The sequence below is a fragment of the Mercenaria mercenaria genome, chromosome 2 (genome assembly GCF_021730395.1).
Source record: "Mercenaria mercenaria strain notata chromosome 2, MADL_Memer_1, whole genome shotgun sequence".
In the NCBI taxonomy this organism is placed as follows: domain Eukaryota; kingdom Metazoa; phylum Mollusca; class Bivalvia; order Venerida; family Veneridae; genus Mercenaria; species Mercenaria mercenaria.
In genome coordinates, this window is record NC_069362.1 from 113,449,581 (window position 1) to 113,471,640 (window position 22,060).

Consider the following 22,060-nt stretch of genomic DNA (forward strand, 5'->3'; position numbering starts at 1 on the left):
ATACACAATGATTACAGGATTTTTAAGCGTCTTCAAGTTTTCAAACAATTATTGTTAATTTCAAACATTAAATACGTTGCAACAAATGTTTGTTTCTACATTCATAAACCTGAACCCATATCGCCTCGGTCAATATTGCCCTCTTCCGGTGAATATCACATCATATTACATATTTTCTAACAGCATTTACAAACACATACAGAACAGAACATAATTTTATTTTCAGTAACTTATACATATAAAGTATCTCGTTACATACATACATTTTAAAATATAAGAAATTCTAGGTCACGTGAGAAAACATAAAATAAACTAGGATAGATATCAAATCATAAATACAGAAAAAAACATAGACTATTGAGGTCATATTTGATGTATGGAGAATAGACGAATATCAATACATTTTAAGGTACTTCCGCCATCTTGAATTTAGAGTGACCTTCATTTGAGGTGTGAAAATATAGTGAACAAAAGCTTTCAAATGCAGCTGTTCCAGAGTACAAAAACAGCCCAGTTTGCAAGATCTGAAGTAAAAGTAGCTGTATAAAAAGTAAAACTAAAATTTGGAAATAAACAAAGAAGATATTTTACCTGTATTTTTCCAAATTTTTGGTTAGATTTATAAATCCTTTCAAAATACTTTATTAAAATTTCATGAATGGCAAAAGTTAGTTCAAAGTATCAATTAGTGCATAGGAGAATTGTCTTACCGAATAGAACTAAACTTAGTACAAAATCTGTTTTCAAATCTGACCACCTCATGTATTAAAACGAAAATAAATCTGTACATATTGCTATTTTCAGCATACATAAAAGTAGTGCAATGTGCGGACAATGATTTTTCTATGTATGGTGTACCAAACTGCCTAAAATTGTAAGAGAAGTCTCAGACTAAATGTGAACAAGATTTGCAACGATCCAAAATTTTAAAGAATTGCGTGTTTACCTGTACGATTCTTTGTTTTTAGATATTATATTTATGATTTTGATAAGTATCAGTCAATATGTTTGTATCTAATTTCTCGAAGAAATTATATAAACAGCTTGGAAACATGACACTACGTTGAACTTTGTACTCATCCGTACTCCAATATAACTCGAATGTAAAGTTATTATTCTTGAAGTTGTGATCGAGTCCACCAAATTGTGAACTGATATGAAAAATTATCGGTAATTTTATAATGTAATAATGAGAGATAAAAAAATCGCTTAAAAACCTTCAGGATGTGCTTTTGATAGTGATGTTTATTTCCGGGCCCTGGATATGGATATTTAAAACATGTTTACCGTTTCCAAGAACAACTGGAATGGTAAGTAAAAATGTACCGGAATCGTCAAGTCATCACATATGATAACAATACATAAATCGTCGTGAAGTATATTTTTATGCAAGAATAGCGACCTTCGGTCTCGGTCACAAACAATCCCGCGGGCTTCTGCAGTCGTTAATACAAACACAAAAAAGCGTGTATTATCCCTACAATAAATGTGTATTGAAATTCCGGCATAGAAATGGACACTGACTTTACATTAGTGGTTACTGCGGTGTTGACAGCGGAAGCAGCGGTCCAGTACTAAGACTGTTTACAAAAGGCCTAACTAAACTAAAGGAACCAGCGTGGGAGCCATCTGGTCTAGTCGAATGAAGTATGCCCGGTATTTGAACACTAATTTTTCACTTGGCATGGCAACAGAGGTCTAAATTGAGGCTAGTTTCTGTTTAAATTTCATTGTGGATGTATTGTTGACATTTTGGTAGGAAAAATGGGAGAGCAAGTTGTATTTGGTGAAGTCAAGCTCAATTTTAGTATGAATAGTACTTCCAGGTCACAGCAGTGTGATTTTGATGTCAGTTTACAGTAAGCAAATGTGACCAGAGAAATCTCTCTTAGAAGATACATGACCCCTACTTTTCTCTTCATTTTATATCAGTTTTATCATAACTCTTTAAAATGAGGTAAGGATTTGTTCTCTGAAATGGGTCTAGCTATGTTTGATAGCTCTTTGTTTTCTATCATCGTTAATATAAAGTAAACTAGTAAATATTCGTACATATGCATAATCTCATAAACACTTCTTTATTTTATGTTCTCTGAAATTAACAAATAACTGGCTCAGCTGAGACACCATACTTTAAAGTAAATTCAGTTTATTCACCACGAGGTTCAAAATGCACGAGAGTCTCGTGATAGTACATGCCTTTAATTTCACATGGTTGAGGTGTAAACAAATATTTAAATTTGCTTCGTTTTATTTCTCACGGAAAAGATCGGACGGTTTTTTATATTGGAATAATCATACAACATATATGCATTTAAAGTTGAAAGTTGATTGTTTTCTACAGGACGTAAAACTGAAACAAGTAAGCACTTTTACTTTTCCAGCAATGTTCCTCAGGTGTACTTTGACATTGTTTACAAAGAGAAATCAGTTTTGTGTCATCTTGAAATGCGTTGTTCGGCTGAAACGTATAGTTCCCGGAAAAGTTCTAAAATGGCTTATTTGGGGGATTTTTGTTTTATTTATAAATTCAACACAATGTGCAATATTTCCAGTTTTTGAAAATGATTGAAATTGAACTTGTTTTTAGAAAAAGTCTCGATCTTTCATCAATATTTTGTCAGCGGATGCTTACAAATTTTAAGTGAAACGGCTTTCTTGTCCAAGAGAGGTGTGTGAAGCGAAAAACTGTCATTACACATTGCGTTTATTCTTTAAATGTAAAGGATCGGTAACAGATTAAGGAGATCGGACAGTGCAAAACTATACTATATGGATATCTCTAACCATTGATAAGGAGGCATATATATTTCAGTAAGGAAATCTGAGGTAAAAGAACAGTCATATATTTTATTTCTTGAAATAAACATGGCGGCGAAATATTTTAGAAAAACTGTGCACGTGTTTTGCACATTTAAATGTTTAACGACATTTTCTTGAGAAAATAGCGCTCGTATGCACTATTTTGGCATTTCTTTGATTTGAAAATAAATATTTTATAGCAATTTAGGATGCAAATGATACTAAAATTTTGCACCAAAAATGTTCACTCATTTTCTTCCAAAGCACCGTGGATATAGGGTTCAACGTAACTTTCATGCTCGCAAGTTTACCTACAGATATATCTTTTCAAGTTTTATCATATATTTTTTGTGTCCTTGCATTTCGAAAGCTGTTTCGAGGATACTTATTTTTCACATGAATTTCTAATTTCAATTTGCGGAAGTACCTTAAAACATAATAATTTGTAGGTCACACGACAAACTCATAAAAACATGTATAAATATCAACTTTTAAGTAGAGAAAAAAGTAAATACTAGTATAGCATATTGAGGTCATATTTTATGTGTGGAGAATAGACGAAAATACATTTTGCTATATCAATACATGCATGGTATACTATGATACGGTGTGCATATTACACATATATCATTTGATTACACTGTACTGTATGCCAATGTTATTACCTTTTTCCACGAGTTTGCTCTGTTGTGCGCCCGCATGTCAAAATATGCTCAAACCGAAATGTAGCAATTTTCTCAATGCCTGGCGAATTATTTTTAACGTAAAAGGGCTGTACTTTCTATTTTAAGGTTTTCAGTAGTTAATCGAGAGCCAAAACAAAACTTATATATTTATTCGCTCTTCTTCTCCAAAACAACAACAACAACAACATTTTGTTTGCTTGCCGCCTCATTTTTTTTCAGAAAAAAATCCAATGAAAAAATTCCGTTAAAAAGTGACATATGAAAGTGTGAGAGATAAGTCTTATGTTGGTTTCTGTACTACTATCACATTTCTTGCATATTTGAACAACACTGGTCATGCACCAATCTTATGTAACTGTACCTCTGTTTAAGGACGTCGGGATATCTAATAGTAAGCCATAGAGAGATTTATTGTCTTGATTCTTGACTATTCTTCCAAGAAAATGTGCTGGAATCATTTCTATAGTTGACAAGTTTAATTATGCTATATGTTTCATTTGTATGATATGACAGCCGTTTTGAAACTTGTTAAAATATCATACTTTCTCTAATTCTGGCGGACAAAAAATGAAGTGCCAACTGAACAATGTTTAATATATCCCTGTACACCTCGTAATCTATCTTACAAGCTCTCCGTTTTCAAGGACAAACATGTACAAGTTGCGGATCGAATCTGATACGATTAACCAATGTTGCTATTAAATATTATTATAATAATAAATTGATATCTTTGAAAAAGAGACCATGGCACGTTCTTCATATTTTTATCCGTGGTGGTGACTACAGGATTTTACATGCAACATCTGGTGAAAATGGGCATTTTTGCCTATTTCAGGGGCCATATCTCTAAAAATAGGGGGCAGACCAAAATGAAAAATAGAAGTTGCACAAGTTCTTATCACGATAAAGACTCATGCAAGGTTTGGTGAATCTATATCAAATACTTTTTGAGCTAGGCATGTCACAAGGTAAAAATGTGCATTTTTGACTATTTCAGGGGCCATAACTTTAAAAATAGGGGGCGGAGTCAGATGAAAAATAGGAGGTGCGCAAGTTCATATCATGATAAAGACTCATGCAAGGTTTCATCAATTTATATGAAATACCTTTTGAGCTAGGCGCGTCACAAGGTGAAAATGGGCATTTTAGCCTGTTTCAGGGGCCATAACTCTAAAAATCGGGGGCAGACCAAAATGAAAAATAGGAGGTGCGCAAGATCATATCATGAATTAGACTCATGCAAGGTTTGGTGAATCTATATCAAATACTTTTAGAGCTAGGCATGTCACAAGGTGAAAATGTGCATTTTTGACTATTTCAGTGGCCATAACTCTAAAAATAGGGGGCGGAGCCAGACGAAAAATAGGAGGTGCGCAAGTTCATATCATGATAAAGACTCATGCAAGGTTTCATCAATTTATATCAAATACTTTTTGAGCTAGGCATGTCACAAGGTGAAAATGTGCATTTTTGATTATTTCAGGGGCCATAACGCTAAAAATAATGGGCGGAGTCAGATGAAAAATAGGAGGTGCGCAAGTTCATATCATGATAAAGGCTCATGCAAGTCTTCATCAATTTATATGAAATACTTTTTGAGCTAGACGCGTCACAATGTGAATATGGGCATTTTTGCCTGTTTCAGGGGCCATAACTCTAAAAATAGGGGGCAGACCAAAATGAAAAATAGGAGGTGCGCAAGTTCATATCATGAATTAGACTCATGTAAGGTTTCATGAATCTATATCAAATACTTTTAGAGCTAGGCGTGTCACAAGATAAAAATGTGCATTTTTGACTATTTCAGTGGCCATAACTCCAAAAATAGGGGGCGGCGCCAGACGAAAAATAGGAGGTGCGCAAGTTCATATCATGATAAAGACTCATGCAAGGTTTGGTGAATCTATATAAAAATACTTTTTGAGCTAGGCATGTCACAAGGTGAAAATGTGAAAAATAGGAGGTGCGCAAGTTCATATCATGAATTAGACTCATGCAAGGTTTCATCAATTTATATGAAATACTTTTTGAGCTAGGCGCGTCACAAGGTGAAAATGGGCATTTTTGACTATTTCAGGGGCCATAACTCTAAAAATAGGGGACGGAGTCAGATGAAAAATAGGAGGTGCGCTAGTTCATATCATGATAAAGACTCATGCAAGGTTTCATCAATTTATATGAAATACTTTTTGAGCTAGGCGCGTCACAAGGTGAAAATGGGCATTTTTGCCCATTTCAGGGGTCATAACTCTAAAAATCGGGGGCAGACCAAAATGAAAAATGGGAGGTGCGCAAGTTCATATCATGAAGTAGACTCATACAAGGTTTCATGAATCTATATCAAATACTTTTAGAGCTAGGCATGTCACAAGGTGAGAATGTGCATTTTTGACTATTTCAGGGGCCATAACTCCAAAAATAGGGGGCGGAGCCAGACGAAAAAAAGAGGGTGCGCAAGTTCATATCATGATAAAGACTCATGCAAGGTTTCATCAATTTATATCAAATACTTTTTGAGCTATAGGCGCGTCACGAACTTCGGACGGACGGACGGACGGACAGAAGGACGGACGCACGGACGAAGGCACGGACAAGACCAAACCTATATGCCCCCACCACTCATAGGGGGCACAAAAACATGAGAGGTATTTCATGCGTAAAACCTGACATTTACCTCAATAACTCAATATTTACAAAAAGCTGATGCAACACCTGCATTTAAACTACAGATACATTGAGGCCCGTATGTCAGTTTGTGACACAGTTCTAGAACGTATAGTAAATGGATCTCAACTGTGGCGAATTTACACTAGAACCATATGGGAAATGTTAAACTGGTATAAAACCTTTACATCTGAAGAGGAAATTCAGCACGATTTTGTGTCATAACAATAAATGTGTAGAGAAAGTAAAGCCTCTAACAATTTGAGGCTTGAACACCTTGGAAGGGGTCTGAAGAGCCATATGATAGTGTTGTGCCTAACAACCCTCAAATTATTTATTTATCAATGTTATATACTTTCTAGAACTGCAACCCATAGAAACCCATATATCATCGTAAACTACAAATAATAAGCTGTAAAACTATGGAAAGAAAAGAGGGTGTAGACAGATTTATGGTGAAACGTAACGAGATTAAAGTCATTGACCCTCTCTCGGATCGCGTTGCTGACGGCGTTACGCAATAAACGACCATACTTTCGTTTTCTCTCATCATTTGCCATATACACGCGAAATTGAATATAAAACTCGTCTTATTGTTTTTCTGGAAATACACGCGGCGAATGTAAGAAGCCCCTGTTTTACACAAAAACGTGCCAATTTTTTTTCTGGGTACTGCTTTCGACTACACCACGAAGGCACATTTTCGACCGAATTACGGTGAATTGCTGCATTATAACCTAAACCCTTATAAGAAAAATGATTTTAACGACCTGATAACATGCGTAAATTCAATAAAATACTGCAAACCGAGCGAAATGAAGGCAAGAAAACGTATGATCAAATGTTGGTGTCAGACAGGACATCTTATTAGCAAAACTTGGTGTCAGTAAGAACCTTCCCAACGAATCATGGGGTGTCAGACAGAACATTTTTGGTCTACCCATCCGACTTTAACACCTCGTATTTTCGAAAGTAATGGAGATTATGCCGGGGTAATTGACAGACAAAGAGATAGAATGTTGGGCTTTTTATTGAGGGTAATGCCAAGCTTGTTGCTTCAGAAATGAGACAAAATCCTCGGTTCAATATCCAAAACAATAAAATCTTGCCGCGGATTAGCAATCTGCGTGATTATTTGGTGGCCTTTTTAATTCAGAAAACATTCCTTTAGATGCCTCTTTCTATCCTCGAAAACTGGTAGGAATATGGGTTTCATTGATTCACATTGTATATAGACACAATTGAAAATACGTACTTTAAAACGACAGCAATCTCGTTAGAGTGTCACGTTGTCCGACCTGGTGTCAAGTTGTGGTGTCGCGTTACCACGTTATGGAGTGTGGACCAGTCCATTATAGAAATTAGCAGAGAAAGGATTAACATTGTTAACGCAGTTTTGTGGCGTTTCTGTAGTAATTCATTTACAAGATTAGCTCTATGTAAAATCTAATCAACGGTCCGTTTATTATGCATGCTAATGTTCAGAACAGTATACCATAAAAGCCGCGTGAAGTTAGCAGTAGAGCATTAACAACAGTAACAACAGTTTTACTCTTCTTCTTCTTCTTCCAATAATATGCTGGACCCTCTCTGAAGCATCATCGCATATGTGACTGTACAATGCCGTTATAAGGCGCGGCGTGCAAGTGAAATGGTTAAAAGCTGATAAAAAACCCCCTAGTTTGGGTGTCTAGTGGGGTCTGGCTACCCCAGCCTTGAAGGACTCCAAGGTCGCGATGGACTCTGGGAGTTGGTTCAACAACTGGATGCCAGCAGGGAAGAACGAGTGGCGGTACACGTCAGTTCCGCAGAAGGGTAGCAAGTACTTCTGGCTATGGCCACGGGTGGACAGTGCTGCTGGGTGTAGATATGTATTCCGGGGAATGGCAACTAGGTCGTTGGTAATCCGGTACATCATAACCATCTTTGCATCGGTCCGCCGCTGCTGTAGCGTTTCCCAGCCGAGTTTCTGGATCATTCCACTGGTGATACTGGTGGTTCTGTAGTCGCCCATAACAAATCGAGCTGCTCTACGCTGTACCCCTTCCAGCTGGGTGATGTTTTTGCTGGTATGCGGGTCCCAGGCTGGCGAGGAATATTCCAGTATGGGCTTGACTAGACTGGTGTAGTCCTGGGACTTGGTGTTTCTAGGGCACTTGATCAGGTTTCGGCGGGGAAAGCCTAGGGTGTTGTTGGCCTTTCTCGTCTTGTCTTCTGTGTGGGCATTCCAGGTCAGGTTGTCTGCTATGGTCACTCCAAGGTATTTTCCGATTTTGGTGAAGTTCAGGTTATGGCTATGGATGGAATAGGAGGCTTTGATGAAATTTCTTTTCCTGGAGATGCGTATGACTTCGCATTTGGTAGGGTTCAATGACATCTGCCAATCAGATTCCCACTGCTGTAGCCGATCAAGGTCTTCTTGTAGTATCAGGGTGTCCTGGACAGTGCGGATCTTTCGATGGAGGAGGCTGTCGTCGGCAAACAGGCGTGATGTGGATGAGACTTTCTGCGGTAGGTCGTTAATGTACACGAAGAACAACAGGGGCCCCAGTACAGTTCCCTGGGGGACACCAGAGGAGACATCGGCTGAACTTGACTGTTGTCCTTCAACGATGACCTTCTGGGTTCTGTTGGACAGAAAGTTCTGTATCCATTTCACTGTAGCAGTAATAGCAGTAATACTGACCTTGCCAGATTTCTGTTTTGAGGGAAAAAGGCAAGTTTTTTTTTCAAGTTCTGTCTGGAGAAGTGCACAAATTCAAATTTGATATTTTAGAAAAATGTGTTATCCACTCATCTAAACGTTTTGTTTTAATGCTTGCAGAATATTGTAAAAAAACATTTGTCTAAGATTGAAAACCGAATATGCATTTCAGTGATAAAAAGTAAAGCATGAAAAAGTATTATATTCCAATAATGGTGACTGCATGACATTGTATATGAGAAAATCATTTTCCCATTATTTTTGTAACTTTTCTATATTATATGAATATAATGGAAGGATCACCTTCATCAGTATGACCATTTTCATTATAATTATGATATTATAAGATATTGATTGTCAATGAGTTTTCACTATACCTGAGTTTTATTATCATTATTATTTTTTTTATATTACTGCTATATCTTTCATTATTTTTATTTTTAATATTATATAATAATAATAATATTCATTAATCAGATAATAATTACTATCTATATAATAATAAAATAATAATAATAATTATAAAAACATCATTATTATTATTATTATTCCACATTCACCAAAAGAAAATTAATTTCATTCAACTCCACTGCACACATCTTCATGGTCTAGGTGGGTCCCCTGCTGTGCTAAATGCTCTCTGATCAGTCACTGTTACATAATCGCTGGTAAGCAGTAGATATGATGTGAGTTGTTTATTGGATTGGGGTGGGACAGGGGAGTGGGGGGGGGGGGGGTCACTTATATAGTAATGGATCTAGGCCTTTAAATTTTTAAATTGTAATATATTGCTATATGTTCATTACTATATACATTAATAGATAAAATATATCTTTCGAAAATAGATAACTTGATAAAAATAACACTTACAACAGATCATCCCCCATTTTAAGTTAAATTAAAATATGGTTATTGAATAAGCTGAACCGAAGGTCGCATCACAAAGACCCCACCGGATACAACTACACGACAATAGACATATAACGAATTAGCAATTTACCCTAAGGTCATTAGCTCTGACACGTGATTAGGTGCGAAATTATGCTAAATTGTATATTGGTACTGTCCTACATTTTATATAATTTTATTGAATTTTGTAGAACTCAGGAAAAGTTACACATGTAGAAAGAATTACAATTATGACTAAATTTGTAAAACCACTGATTCTCACGAATTTCGGGGATATTCCTTGCACCCAAGTTTCAAAGAAAACTTGTGTCCAGATCACTAAAACGATCTAACCGTGACCAAAAATTTGTCAGTTCGAATCCCGACCAAAGGAGATTCTGTGGTTACCCGCAAATCGAAACAGACACTGGTTAAAAACTACGCTTAAGTGCCGTGTTCTCAAAACATATTCCCCTTAAGCATTTAGTAAAATGTATAAATAGAACATACAAGCGAAAGTTCGTTGTTCGTTTTTATTGAGCAACTAAAATTATGGACCATTTCGGAAAATAACAAAGAGAACAAGAGCTGTCACTAATGGTGATAAATGCCCCCACAGCACCTTGACCTTTGACCTGGTAACCCCAAAGTCAGTAAGGGTGGTGTACTCAATAAGTACTATCAGCGTGTGAAGTTTGAAGGTCCTGGGTGAAGTGGTTCGCATGTAAAGTGCCTTCATGCAAAAAGTTAACGTTGGCCCCTGTGACCTCGACCTTTGACCTGGTGACCCCAAAGTCAGTAGGAGTGGTATACTCAATAAGTACTATAAGCAAGTGAAGTTTGAAGGTCCTGGGTGCAGTGGTTCGCGAGTAAGGTGCCTTCATGCAAAAAGTTAACGTTGGCCCGTGTGACCTTGACCTTTGACCTGGTGACTCCAAAGTCAATAGGAGTAGTGTACTCAATAAGTACTATCAGCACGTGAAGCTTAAAGGTCCTGGGTGCAGTGGTTCGCGAGTAAAGTGCCTTCATGCAAAAATTTACGTTGGCCCCTGTGACCTTGACCTTTGACCTGGTGACCCAATGTCAGTAGGGGTGGTGTACTCAATAAGTACTATCAGCACGTGAAGTTTGAAGATCCTGGGTGCAGTGATTCGCGAGTAAAGTTCCTTCATGCAAAAAGTTAACGTTGGCCCCTGTGACCTCGACCTTTGACCTGGTACCCCAAAGTCAGTAGGAGTGATGTACTCAAAAAGTACTATCAGCAGGTGAAGTTTGAAGGTCCTGGGTGGAGTGGTTTGCGGGTAAAGTGCCTTCATGCAAAAAGTTAACATTGGCCCCTGTGACCTTGACCTTTTGCCTGTTGACCCCAAAGTCAGTAGGAGTGGTATACTCAATAAGTACTATCAAGATGTGAAGTGTGAAGGTCCTGGGTGCAGTGGTTCGCAAGTAAAAGGCTTTTATGCAAAAAGTTAACGTTGGCCCCTGTGACCTTGACCTTTAACCTGGTGACCCCAAAGTCAGTAGGGGTAGTATACTCAATGAAGGTCCTGGGTGCAGTGGTTAGCGAGTAAAGTGCCTTCATGCAGAAAGTTAACGTTGTGACGAACGAACGAACTAACTAACTAACTAACTAACTAACGAACTAACGAACGAACGGACGGACAGTTGAAAACTAATATGCCTCCCTTTGGGAGCATAAAATGTCATTTTATGATAAACCGACAAGTCGTCATAATTTGCCGACATTGTGTTCAGATCATATCGTATTAGCTTTTGCTCAGTTTAAATCAGTAATTGGTTGCACTTGTACTTGTCCCGTTAATGATTAAATAAAGCAAAAGATAAAGAAATTAAATAATTCATTAAAAAATATATATAAATGTTTTAGATGAAATAAAAAAAGCCCAGAAAAAACAAACAAGATTATTAACATATTGTCATCGACCATCCGTATACTAATACATGTAATAGGTCTAGCTATGTAATACGCGTTTCACAAACCCACTGAATGATCAGAAAAGTTTTTTTTGCTAAAGCATGACTGATTTAAATTGATCAGGGAAGCATTAAGATCACGATATATTTCATTTTTAAAAACCCCATTTTCATACTTTCTAGTTTGTGCATATATGTGGATAAATTTTGTACTAAAATTATAAAAGTACGAAATTTCTATTTGAAAAATGGTTATTTATCAAAAATGGCTATTTTTCTTCTGTTTTCTATTGTGGGAATAGGGAGTAATACTGCTGGAACGTTTAAGCAGTAGCAGCAGTATTACTGCTACTACTGCTGGAAGTTATAGTAGTAACAACAGTATTACTGGTGTTACTGTTGGAAGTTTTAGCAACAACAGCATTATTACTGTTTCTACTTTGGGAAGTTATAGCAGTAACAATATTAGTTAGAAGCTGTGCGAAATACAACATGAAATCGCAGTAACAATATCATTTGGAAGTTGTGCGAAATACAACATGAAATCAATTTTAGCAATTTATTCATTATTGGCCGTCGACAAATTTCCAAAGCTGTTTTAAATAACATTTTTATGTTTTTTTTTTATGTCTCGGGAAACGAGCTCGAAACCCTATTACTGCTTTTATTCACAACTTTCGCCAAGCATATACGTATATTGGAATCCCGGTGCGACATGCTTTTTGCTATTTCCTTCCTGCGTTTTGCCTTTTGCTTCTTGTTATTTGCTAGTTGCCTTTTGCTATTTAACTTTTTGCTATTTTAAATTTAAAATCAAATTTTGCCTCTTACGTTTTGCTATTTGTTTTTGCTATTTTGCTTTTTTTTTTAAATATATGCCCATGACAATAAAGACGTCAACGTAAAGCATCTTTAAAGATATAAAATTGGTAGTATTTGAGTTTCTATAGCAGTGAAATTGGCTGCATTTTATGAAATCCCTATACAATGTTTTATTCTTTTAGCGGTTTGAATTTGGTATTTTTGCGTCTTGGTTCTTGCTTTTTGCTGTTTGTGTTTTGTGTTTTGCTTCATGGGTTTTGCTTTTTGCGTGTTGCTTTTGCGTTTTGGATGTAAAAATTTTCCAACATGTAGGTAACTGCATAGTATGGAATCCCGGTGCAAAAGGCAAAGTGCAAAAAGCAAATAGCTAAACGCAAAAAGCATGTCGCACCGGGATTCCATATTCGTATGTTTTTGACAATACAGAAAATGACGTCAGCTTTTACCGAAAGTAAAGAAAATGAAAGTAAACATGCTTAACTTGAAAACGAAATTCGCATTTGCATTGGTCTATATAGTCAGGGGTCCCGCGCAGGGGTACCGGTCTAAATGTATACGCTTGGACTATTTTAAATATCGTTTTGCTAATGGATAGTCAATTTCCAGCAATTTCTAACGTTGTGAAATTACCCTGACTGTAGCACGGGAAGGCAGCTTTTCATCTATGAAAATTTATTTGAACTCAGAAAGGCCTGAGGGGTTCGCAACGGAGCAAGGGTATATGAAGAGTTTTGGAACTTCGTCAAATCGCTCAAAAAGCCCTTTTTGGTGTTGTCTAAAAGTGTCATTATATGCCTCGAATGAAAGACATTTCCGTATTTGAGAGCTACAGACCTAGACATTTCAGAAATATTTTAAAAATGAATTTCGTGTAATAAATGTTGATTCTATGGAAGCGTGAAAGGGCCATCAGGCGCTTTCCTACGTTATGGCAGTGGAAAGGACATAGAAAAGGACACAAAATATAGAAAAAGACGTTCAAGCTTTATACATTTATAAACACTAACACAAAGTATCACACTTCAATACGAAATATTTAAACTTTTCACCCCGTTTTTGACTTAATGATTTAATATAAAACAGGTATAATGACAACAAATTATATTTAATAAGAAAATATACTGCATTATACATTTTGTTTTATTAAATAAAATATCTTAAGCATGACACTAGGGTATAACATCTTTAATTTCTCAGACACAAAAGTTCTTAATAAATAAAAAAAAACAACTTTAGTTTTGCTGTCAACAAGGTTAAAACAATATAACAAATCAAATAAATTGATTTATAAAATCATTCTCTGACTGACATGAACAGTAAAAAAAAAGAACCGTTAAAACTTTACAGTGGTAGCCATTTTAAAATTTACAAAAAATCCGGAATGTATAAATAGGAATTTAGGTAAGATTTATTTTTTGATATATCTCTTTTATACCAGCCAAAATACGGGATATTTGTTTCAACACTGCATCTATATGTCTATTTATTGTTGTTAATACATAATAATCTATATATCATAGTCATTCTGTCATGTCAATGAATATCATCTTATGGGCCAAAATATTTGTCAATACTGATCTTGATGAACAGAGTCTGAGACGATAAAGATCTTCCTAATACAATTTAAAAATATAATCATTGGCGGATTGGTTGTATTGATCTCATCCTTGTACAAAATGACCTGCATAATGCAGTAAACAATATCACAATAAAGTAATTTTATGAATATATACGACGTCTGATTGATTGTCTAATTTTAATAGTACCAACTTATACAAGATATACATTATAACATGATGTATACTCTCCAAATAAATGTTTATCTATAATATGTAAAAGACGCTCTACAAGGTATAACATTTGACACTTAAACTAATACATAATTATTATGTTCATGAGAGGCAATTTTATCTTTAGCAGAATCTTGTTAACTTATCTCTGCGTAATAAGCAATCTGATGAAAAATTGGCAAGTAGGTATATTTCTTTAAGAATAGTTTCTTTGATCTAAATCAAAAAAAAGTTATGAGATAATGTATTGTACAGGAATCACAAATAATTTTCACAATGTAGGCCTAAAATCTCAACGTTATAAGACATCTTTGATGGTGTAAGAAGAAAAGCTATTTAGTTTTTCTTATATCTATTGCTGTAAAATGACATAACATCTACAGTAGCGTAACAGTTTAAATTTAACCCTTACCATACTAAATTTCTATAATGGACTTGTCTATCTTCCAATTTGGGCAGTACCATTTATCATTTGAAGGGGTGTTTACTGAAAATTTACTGACTGAATAGCGAACAGTGCAGACCATGATCAGACTGCACGGATGTGCAGGCTGATCTTGGTCTACACTGGTCGCAAAGGCAGAATCAATCGTGTCCAGCATGGTAAGGGTTAAATTAACCTTAACCATGGTTCATATAATAAACACATCTCCAAAAACATGTAGAATGATGTTAAAGTCAAACTTCAACGTTATCTTGGATAGCGTAAAAATGAACATTTATTTACAATTTATACATTTATAATAGTGCAAAATGAAGATATGAGCAATATAAAACATCTTCTAAATATATATCTAAATAAGCCCTAACCATGATTTATGATATAAAAACGAAAACAATCCATCAAATGCAAATATCAACGTTATCTTGGATAGAATAGAACGTATAATCTCTTCGTTAAGATGTAAGCGATAACAGCATCTATATATAACGATGTAACAATACAGATCTAAATAAGCATGGTTTATGATAACAAGTCTCAAAGAGCATCTAGAAAGGTGTGAAAGGCAAAACTCCAGCGTAAATGAATAATCATGTAAAATTTACGGTGTTCCATTTCCGTTTGGACAATCGTGACTTTTTATTTAATACTATAAACCGATATTACTCCGACCTTTCACCATCGTACCATCGCACCATAGCGATTCCATCATCGTGCCATTGCGTTTTCGCCATCGTACCATCGTTGTTTCATCATCGTGCCATCGCGCCATTGCGTTTTCGTCATAGTACCATCGTGCATCGCGGTTTAGTATTAAATAAAAAGTCACGATTGTCCAAACGGAACACCGTAAAAATTTATACATTTTAGTGGTGCATAACTGTTAACGATATCAAACATCTGTGATAAATCTAAAGGATATAAGCGCTAACAGTGGTACTGAATAAAACGTTTCAATGTTGCAAACATCTAAATTGTGTAAAAAGACAAATTTTCGGTACATGTCAGCGGCTTTCAAATCCTTAGTTGACAGACGTCACATAGTTTAGCACTATTATATTACCAAAACATACACAAACTATATACATAATGTCAGGAAATAGTCATTTCAATCTTTGCAACAAAAACGATCCATAGGCATAGGAGCAGGTAGGGCTGGTCCTCCCCACCCCGATGATCCAAAAACATTTCTTTTTTTTTGAAATAACAGTTGTTAAAGCAAAAAAAAGCCAATTTAAGAGAATGTTTAGATGTACTGATAAACAGGTAATGATTTGATTTGATGTATATTGTCAATAAGGTAAATTTTCAGGGAATATCTGGATAGGTTTAATGATGACCCCACCCACGCCCCCCTCGTCACTCCGCCATTTCCACTCCAACTATGAGTTCGCTCCTTCGCAATGGGATCTTAATTTGCTGTTTTCACAATCCTTGGCACAGCATGGATAGAAAAGCGTACTAGGGAAAATCCTGTTTTACACAGGTAGGCATATAAGATCCTTATATAATCATTTCCGATGGTAAAACTAGAACAAAAGCCTAAAACTTTACAATTACTGAGAAGAGAATGTCAACTTGTTCTATTCAATTCATATGTGACGTCACCTTGAATGTAAATAACTTTTCAACATCGCAAGTTGATACGATGTACACGAGAAAAATGATTTTGACCAATACTATAGCAAGTTAATAACATAAATGTAAGACAATATCATTATTCATGTGTAGAGCATCGTTTTAATTAGGGCGGAAGCCAAATAAGACCATTATGATTTTTCAAAATACCGTCAAAAATTGATTGGGTATTTACTATTGTTAATTTCAGCCATTATTGACAGATTATTGAACAAGGTTCAGATGTTACTACCACCATAGACCGTCAAAATGATAATATATATATAGTTTATATCTAAATTTCACCTAGAATCCATGTAGCGGATTCGATAATTAAAACAATACTTACATAAAACCTGAATCTATTTTTAAATTTTGATCTCTTTTGGAAGTTGGTGTTTGTTTTCAAAATGATATACATTGTGGATGATTTTAGAGAGAATAAGATTAAAGTCTGTAACCCAGAGCTTTTAACAAACGTCCTTTGAACTCAGGACATGCGATGCTTGCTGTAACATATTTGTTTAAATAATTTTCTATCTCATTAGGCAAGCACGAGTAATCTATAAAGCCAGAAGTGAATAACAAAAGATAGTTGTCATTACTCAAAACAGATTTCGATATAACAGTGGAGAGAATGAACATTTTAACATCGTCCAGAAGTGTTTCCTGTGAAAGAATAAATATGAAATGTTCGGAATCTTCAAGCGTTTCGTCGATTTCATCGCGAATATCTGTACCAGGAATAAATGCGTTCTCATAGATTCTAACATCATAATCATTGATTTGTAGCTCAGGAATTAGGGTGTTCCTTATCTCTTCATCATGTTCCTCAGGGTGCGACATGTACACTAAACTGCTATTTATATCATTGCCATAATTATTCCTTTTCACTATCATTGGTATGGCAGGGTCATCAGTGTTCACCCTATTCAAATTATTGTCATTTACAATGTGCATGTGCTTTGGCATAAGATACAAAATACTTGATTGTAGAAGGTTTGATTTCTTTTTGATAAATTTACCACTCCTTATATATTTTCTAAGTTTATCGTTTTCACATTTACTCTTAACTTCATTATCAAGTACTAAAATGACAGAGTCTGTGAAACTGTCAATTCCTTTTTCATAAGCTATATTCCATACAGACATCAGCAGATTATTAGTGAGTGTATCATTTGTCATTGTGAAAATAATTTTTCTTGACTTGTTGACCATGTGTTCAATATTATCGATAAATGTAAAACCAACCACAAGGTCTTCATATAAGTCACATACAGTATAACCTTTCTTTATCAGAGTTTCTATTATATTCTTACTCACGAATTCAGAGTCATTTTGTGAATAAAGCACAAAAGCATCATATTCCATATTTGCATCATCGTGTTTTTGTTTATCAAATGAATGAATCCCAAAGTGCTTAAAGAGTAACACTTTGATTGTGAATCTTTGGAAATATATCAATAGAGATATTGAAACTAAAACAAATAAAATACAACCTGTTACAACTGATGGGAAAATAATATGTTGGGAAATACTCATTGTAGGCTGACAAACAAAGAATGATTCCGGCACAATTATCAACTGGCTAACTATGCTTCTGTTATAAGAACATTGAATTGCCTTCCAGTCTGTAACTGGGCTCGTTCGTTTGCGGAGCCATGGCTTCATCCAGCGGGTGTGACAGTCACAGATGAAAGGGTTATCTGCAAGCGTTAGTGTTCTAATATTTGTTGACATGATTTGAACAGGAAGACTTGTTAAATTATTATGATCTAATTTCAAAGAGGTAAAATTTGCCATTGCTACTGCTACAGTTGATTTAATGAGGTTAATTCTGTTGTGCGAGGCATCGAGTACTGATGTATTTCTGAAGTAGTCCCTAGCAGTTAACTGTGTTAGACTGGTATTTTGAAACCAAAGTTCTAGTTTCCCAGATGGCATTTTTTCAGGCAAGCGTGTAATGTTTATATTTCTGCAGTCGACAATGATTGTGCTGCTATTTTTATTATTTTTATTTACAGTATTTCTGGTTCCACGCTCAAAACAAGAGCAACGTTCTGGACAGTTTTCAATTGAAATCGGGCAGTAAATGTCGTCTCTTAATACACTGATAACAAGTCTCCCTTTCAATTCCAAAGGTTTCTCACATTTCCAGTTGTCTCTCGCAGGTATCAAGGTTGCATCCGGTACGGTTTTTAAATTTATATATATAAGAAAATATGGCATTTGTGTCATACATGTGCAGTCTATTGGATTTCCCCTTAGAACTACATAAAAGAAATACAACAAATCTAGAAACAAAAATGGTTTCTTTGCTTTCCAAAATAATGTTTCGATATTTTCTATTCGATTGAAAGATAGGCTGAGAACTGCTCTTTGTACGAAATACCCAGTGAACTCAGATCCAGTCGTCAATATTGCACTGCTTACGGGATCTGCACTAACGTAAGCTGCATGAAGGTCGTTGTGACTTAAACTGTCTATAAACGTTTGAAAGCCACTTGAATTGATTCTACAATGTTCAAGATATATGTAACGTATTCCCTCAGCATATAGAGGGTAAACTGGAATCTTTTCAAGCGGATTCGAAGATAACGTAAGTTTCTTTATAGAATGGACTTGATCTTTTAAGAAATCGTCTGGTAATTCAGTGATATTATTACTTTCAAGATTTAAGTATTCTAATTTCATTAGGTTTTTAAACTGACCCTGATTCAAGATTTTGATTTTGTTGTGAGACAAATCAAGACGTAGCAAATTATGTAGCCAGTTAAACACCTCGGAGTGTAAGACTGTCAGTTTGTTCATTCCCAATTGTAAATACTTCAGGTTTGTTAACATTTTGAACAAGTTTTGATTGATTGTCTCTAGCTCATTGTAAGACAGGTCCAGCCGTGTTAAACCACTTATATTTCTGAATGTATTGTCATTCAGACTTTTCAAATGGATACTGTTTAACCTAACGGTATATATATCTCCAATAAATTTCACATTGCTAATGTTAACATCGCTACTGCTTATCGTTATTTGTCTTTCGAGTGACGATGTATTCTTTACGTCACTTGCAAAACTGGAAGATATGTATGTTATTAATTTTGCCTCTGGTGAATGAATATATACATTTGTCCATGGAAATGTCACCAGAGATTTTGTCAAGTTAACGTATTTCAAGTTTAATGTTTGAAGGTTTGGAAATAAGTGCTGTAGTAAGTCGTGTTTAATTTCGTAGTGTTCATGGGAACAACCTTGTAGCATTAAATCGGAAACTCCTTCAAACGGTTTGCTACAGAATTCCCAAAAAAATCTTGCTTCCCAGACAGCAGGAGATCTATTGTTTCTATCACATGGAAGACGGGATTTAAGATTTTGTAATTCAGCCAGACTAGAGCAGTCGGAGTCTGGGTGTATTATTGAATCTGTATGAAGTATAGACCATATTCTTCCATGATTCTTGAAGACTTGTAACTCATTTACAAACAGTGAACAACCTCGTAACACTATTTGTACAGCTACTTGAACTTTACTTTGATTTATGCTTTGTTCCAATGAAGAATTGAAATGAATTTCGTTTCCCACTGCACCTTCAGTACATGTTATTTTTAAACTGATGTCTAACTCCTTTCTGTGGAGCCTAAAGCTTGAATTGTATGAAGTGTATAAAGTGCTCAGGTTCGTGTATAATCCACTCAGATTAATTTCACACCCAGACTGATTTTCTACAAGCACGTATTCTATTTCTTCATCCAGTGAAGTTGTATACGTTATGGATGTATCGAATCCATACACCCCGTACAAGCACGGTTTCCTATACTCCTGCCCAATAGCTAGACCAAGTATTGCTCCAATAATAACGAAGATCATATTCTTTATATTTACGTTTTGTTTTCAAAAGGTTTAAGCAATTACACCATGCAGTTTCACTCGAGTTGAAGCTGTATTATCAATTTATCAAAACACGAGTATTCACAAAAATAGACTAAACAGTGTACAAAATATTACCAGCATTACTTGCCACCCGAATAGATAACATTAACTTTTTGTTTGGCCGGGTACCGAAAGACATATATGTCTCATAAATGGGGTTATTCAAGCATATGAAAATAACTGAAATATATTGGACAACCTTCACAAATACCTTTTTTAGTTAAACATTAACTTTGTTATATATATTGTGTAGAATGTGCAATAAACCAACCAAATAAACATCTGAATTGAAATGTAAATTCTGCAGGTAGATATGTTAGACGAATAAAGCCGTCATATGTGATATACTAGTAAATGCTATTTAGAATCTAGTTGCGAGATATGATTAAAGTTTATAGTGCCTCACGTGCCGGGTCTTGTTTAGCAGAGCAATGATAAATGTTGATAAGAAATTAGGAAATTGTAGTTAATTTGAAACTGCAAACCGGACCCTGTTTGTCTTCTGTCTAGGAATATCACCTTATTGAGGTCAAGCATCAAATATTCTCCTCCTGTATTTGACTTTACTTAATTCCAGAATATTGGATCACGTGATTAATATGTAGATACCGAAATACACAGAGGTAAAAGACGTATTTTCGTAGCTTGGCGATTTAAAAAAAAAATCTTTCAGACATTTTTCATTCTGAAGCTATTTTGATGCTGTTTCTGGGGCTGACTGGGCGGAGGAACGAGGTGGGTAGAGGGTACAACTTTGCATGTTGATAGATGTTCATGGAACGTTTAAGGTTTAAAAATGTGGGGTGGGGTGTGGGACGAGGTGTGACCAGGGTGGTAGGGTAACCGGGTGTGGGTACACAACTTCACATGTCGATAATAAATGTTTATGGAAAAAATTAAAGAAGTTTAATGAAATTCTACAAATTGGTTAGTTTGTTATGTACAAATATGTGGATTTTAAAAGTTAAAGGGCAATAACTCTGAAGTTTCTAGAATATATCACAGGTTATGAAGCAGAAATTGCCATATTTATAGTAACCTATATAGTTAACACTAGAACCTACTAAGGGCCATAGTTCTGGTGTTACTTGGGAAGTCTGACTGAAACTTGACGGGCCCCATTTCCCTATAAGTGGTGAACATGTATACGAAGTTTTATTTAAATATTCCAAACCATTTTCTAGATATGGCTCCGGTCGCTTTGTCAAATTATATCAAGTTTCCTCATGGACGCTTTTAGTAAAAGGTTTTTGGTGTTTTGTGACCAAAATGTGCATAATTTTCTCTACAAAAATGAAAGTAATGTTTACTTTCCGAGGTTTCATGTTGTCTACCGATATCAAAGTACTGTTTTGGTAGGCAGGCGAGTAATATCCTGCATATACCTTCCAGGTAATATTTCATAGGGTAACATATCTTCCTGACCTTATATATACACTATAAGCACTTCCTACACTTACATAAACTAAAGTACGAGAACGATTATCACTCCATAACGTAACTTTCTAAAAGTTACATTAATTATTGCTTACATGTATGTATTCTGTGTCAGGAAAATCTTTCTGTCTTCAAGTTCATTATATAGATTTAATACCTGCGATACAATTTCGCCAGAATCGTAACCGTCGGACATTTTGAGAAGGAATGACGGTATGTAAGTCGGATATGGACCTCGTACACCGGCCTTTCTCTGTAGGAAAGACCTCGTACTCGGTCGATATTCTATACATAGTAAGTCAGTCTTTATAAACTGTTTACTTAAAGAGCACATGTGCATGCGTTT

At 35.4% G+C, this 22,060-nt stretch overlaps 1 protein-coding gene across 1 annotated transcript; it reads right to left on the reverse strand.

The window, feature by feature from the left end:
- Positions 1–13,478: 13,478 nt before the first annotated feature.
- LOC123562459 (toll-like receptor 3) lies at positions 13,479–20,375 on the reverse strand. Its single transcript, XM_053537596.1, has one exon. The coding sequence runs from the start codon at positions 20,212–20,214 to the stop codon at positions 16,798–16,800; it is 3,417 nt and encodes a 1,138-aa protein (XP_053393571.1). The 5' UTR covers positions 20,215–20,375; the 3' UTR covers positions 13,479–16,797.
- Positions 20,376–22,060: the final 1,685 nt, after the last annotated feature.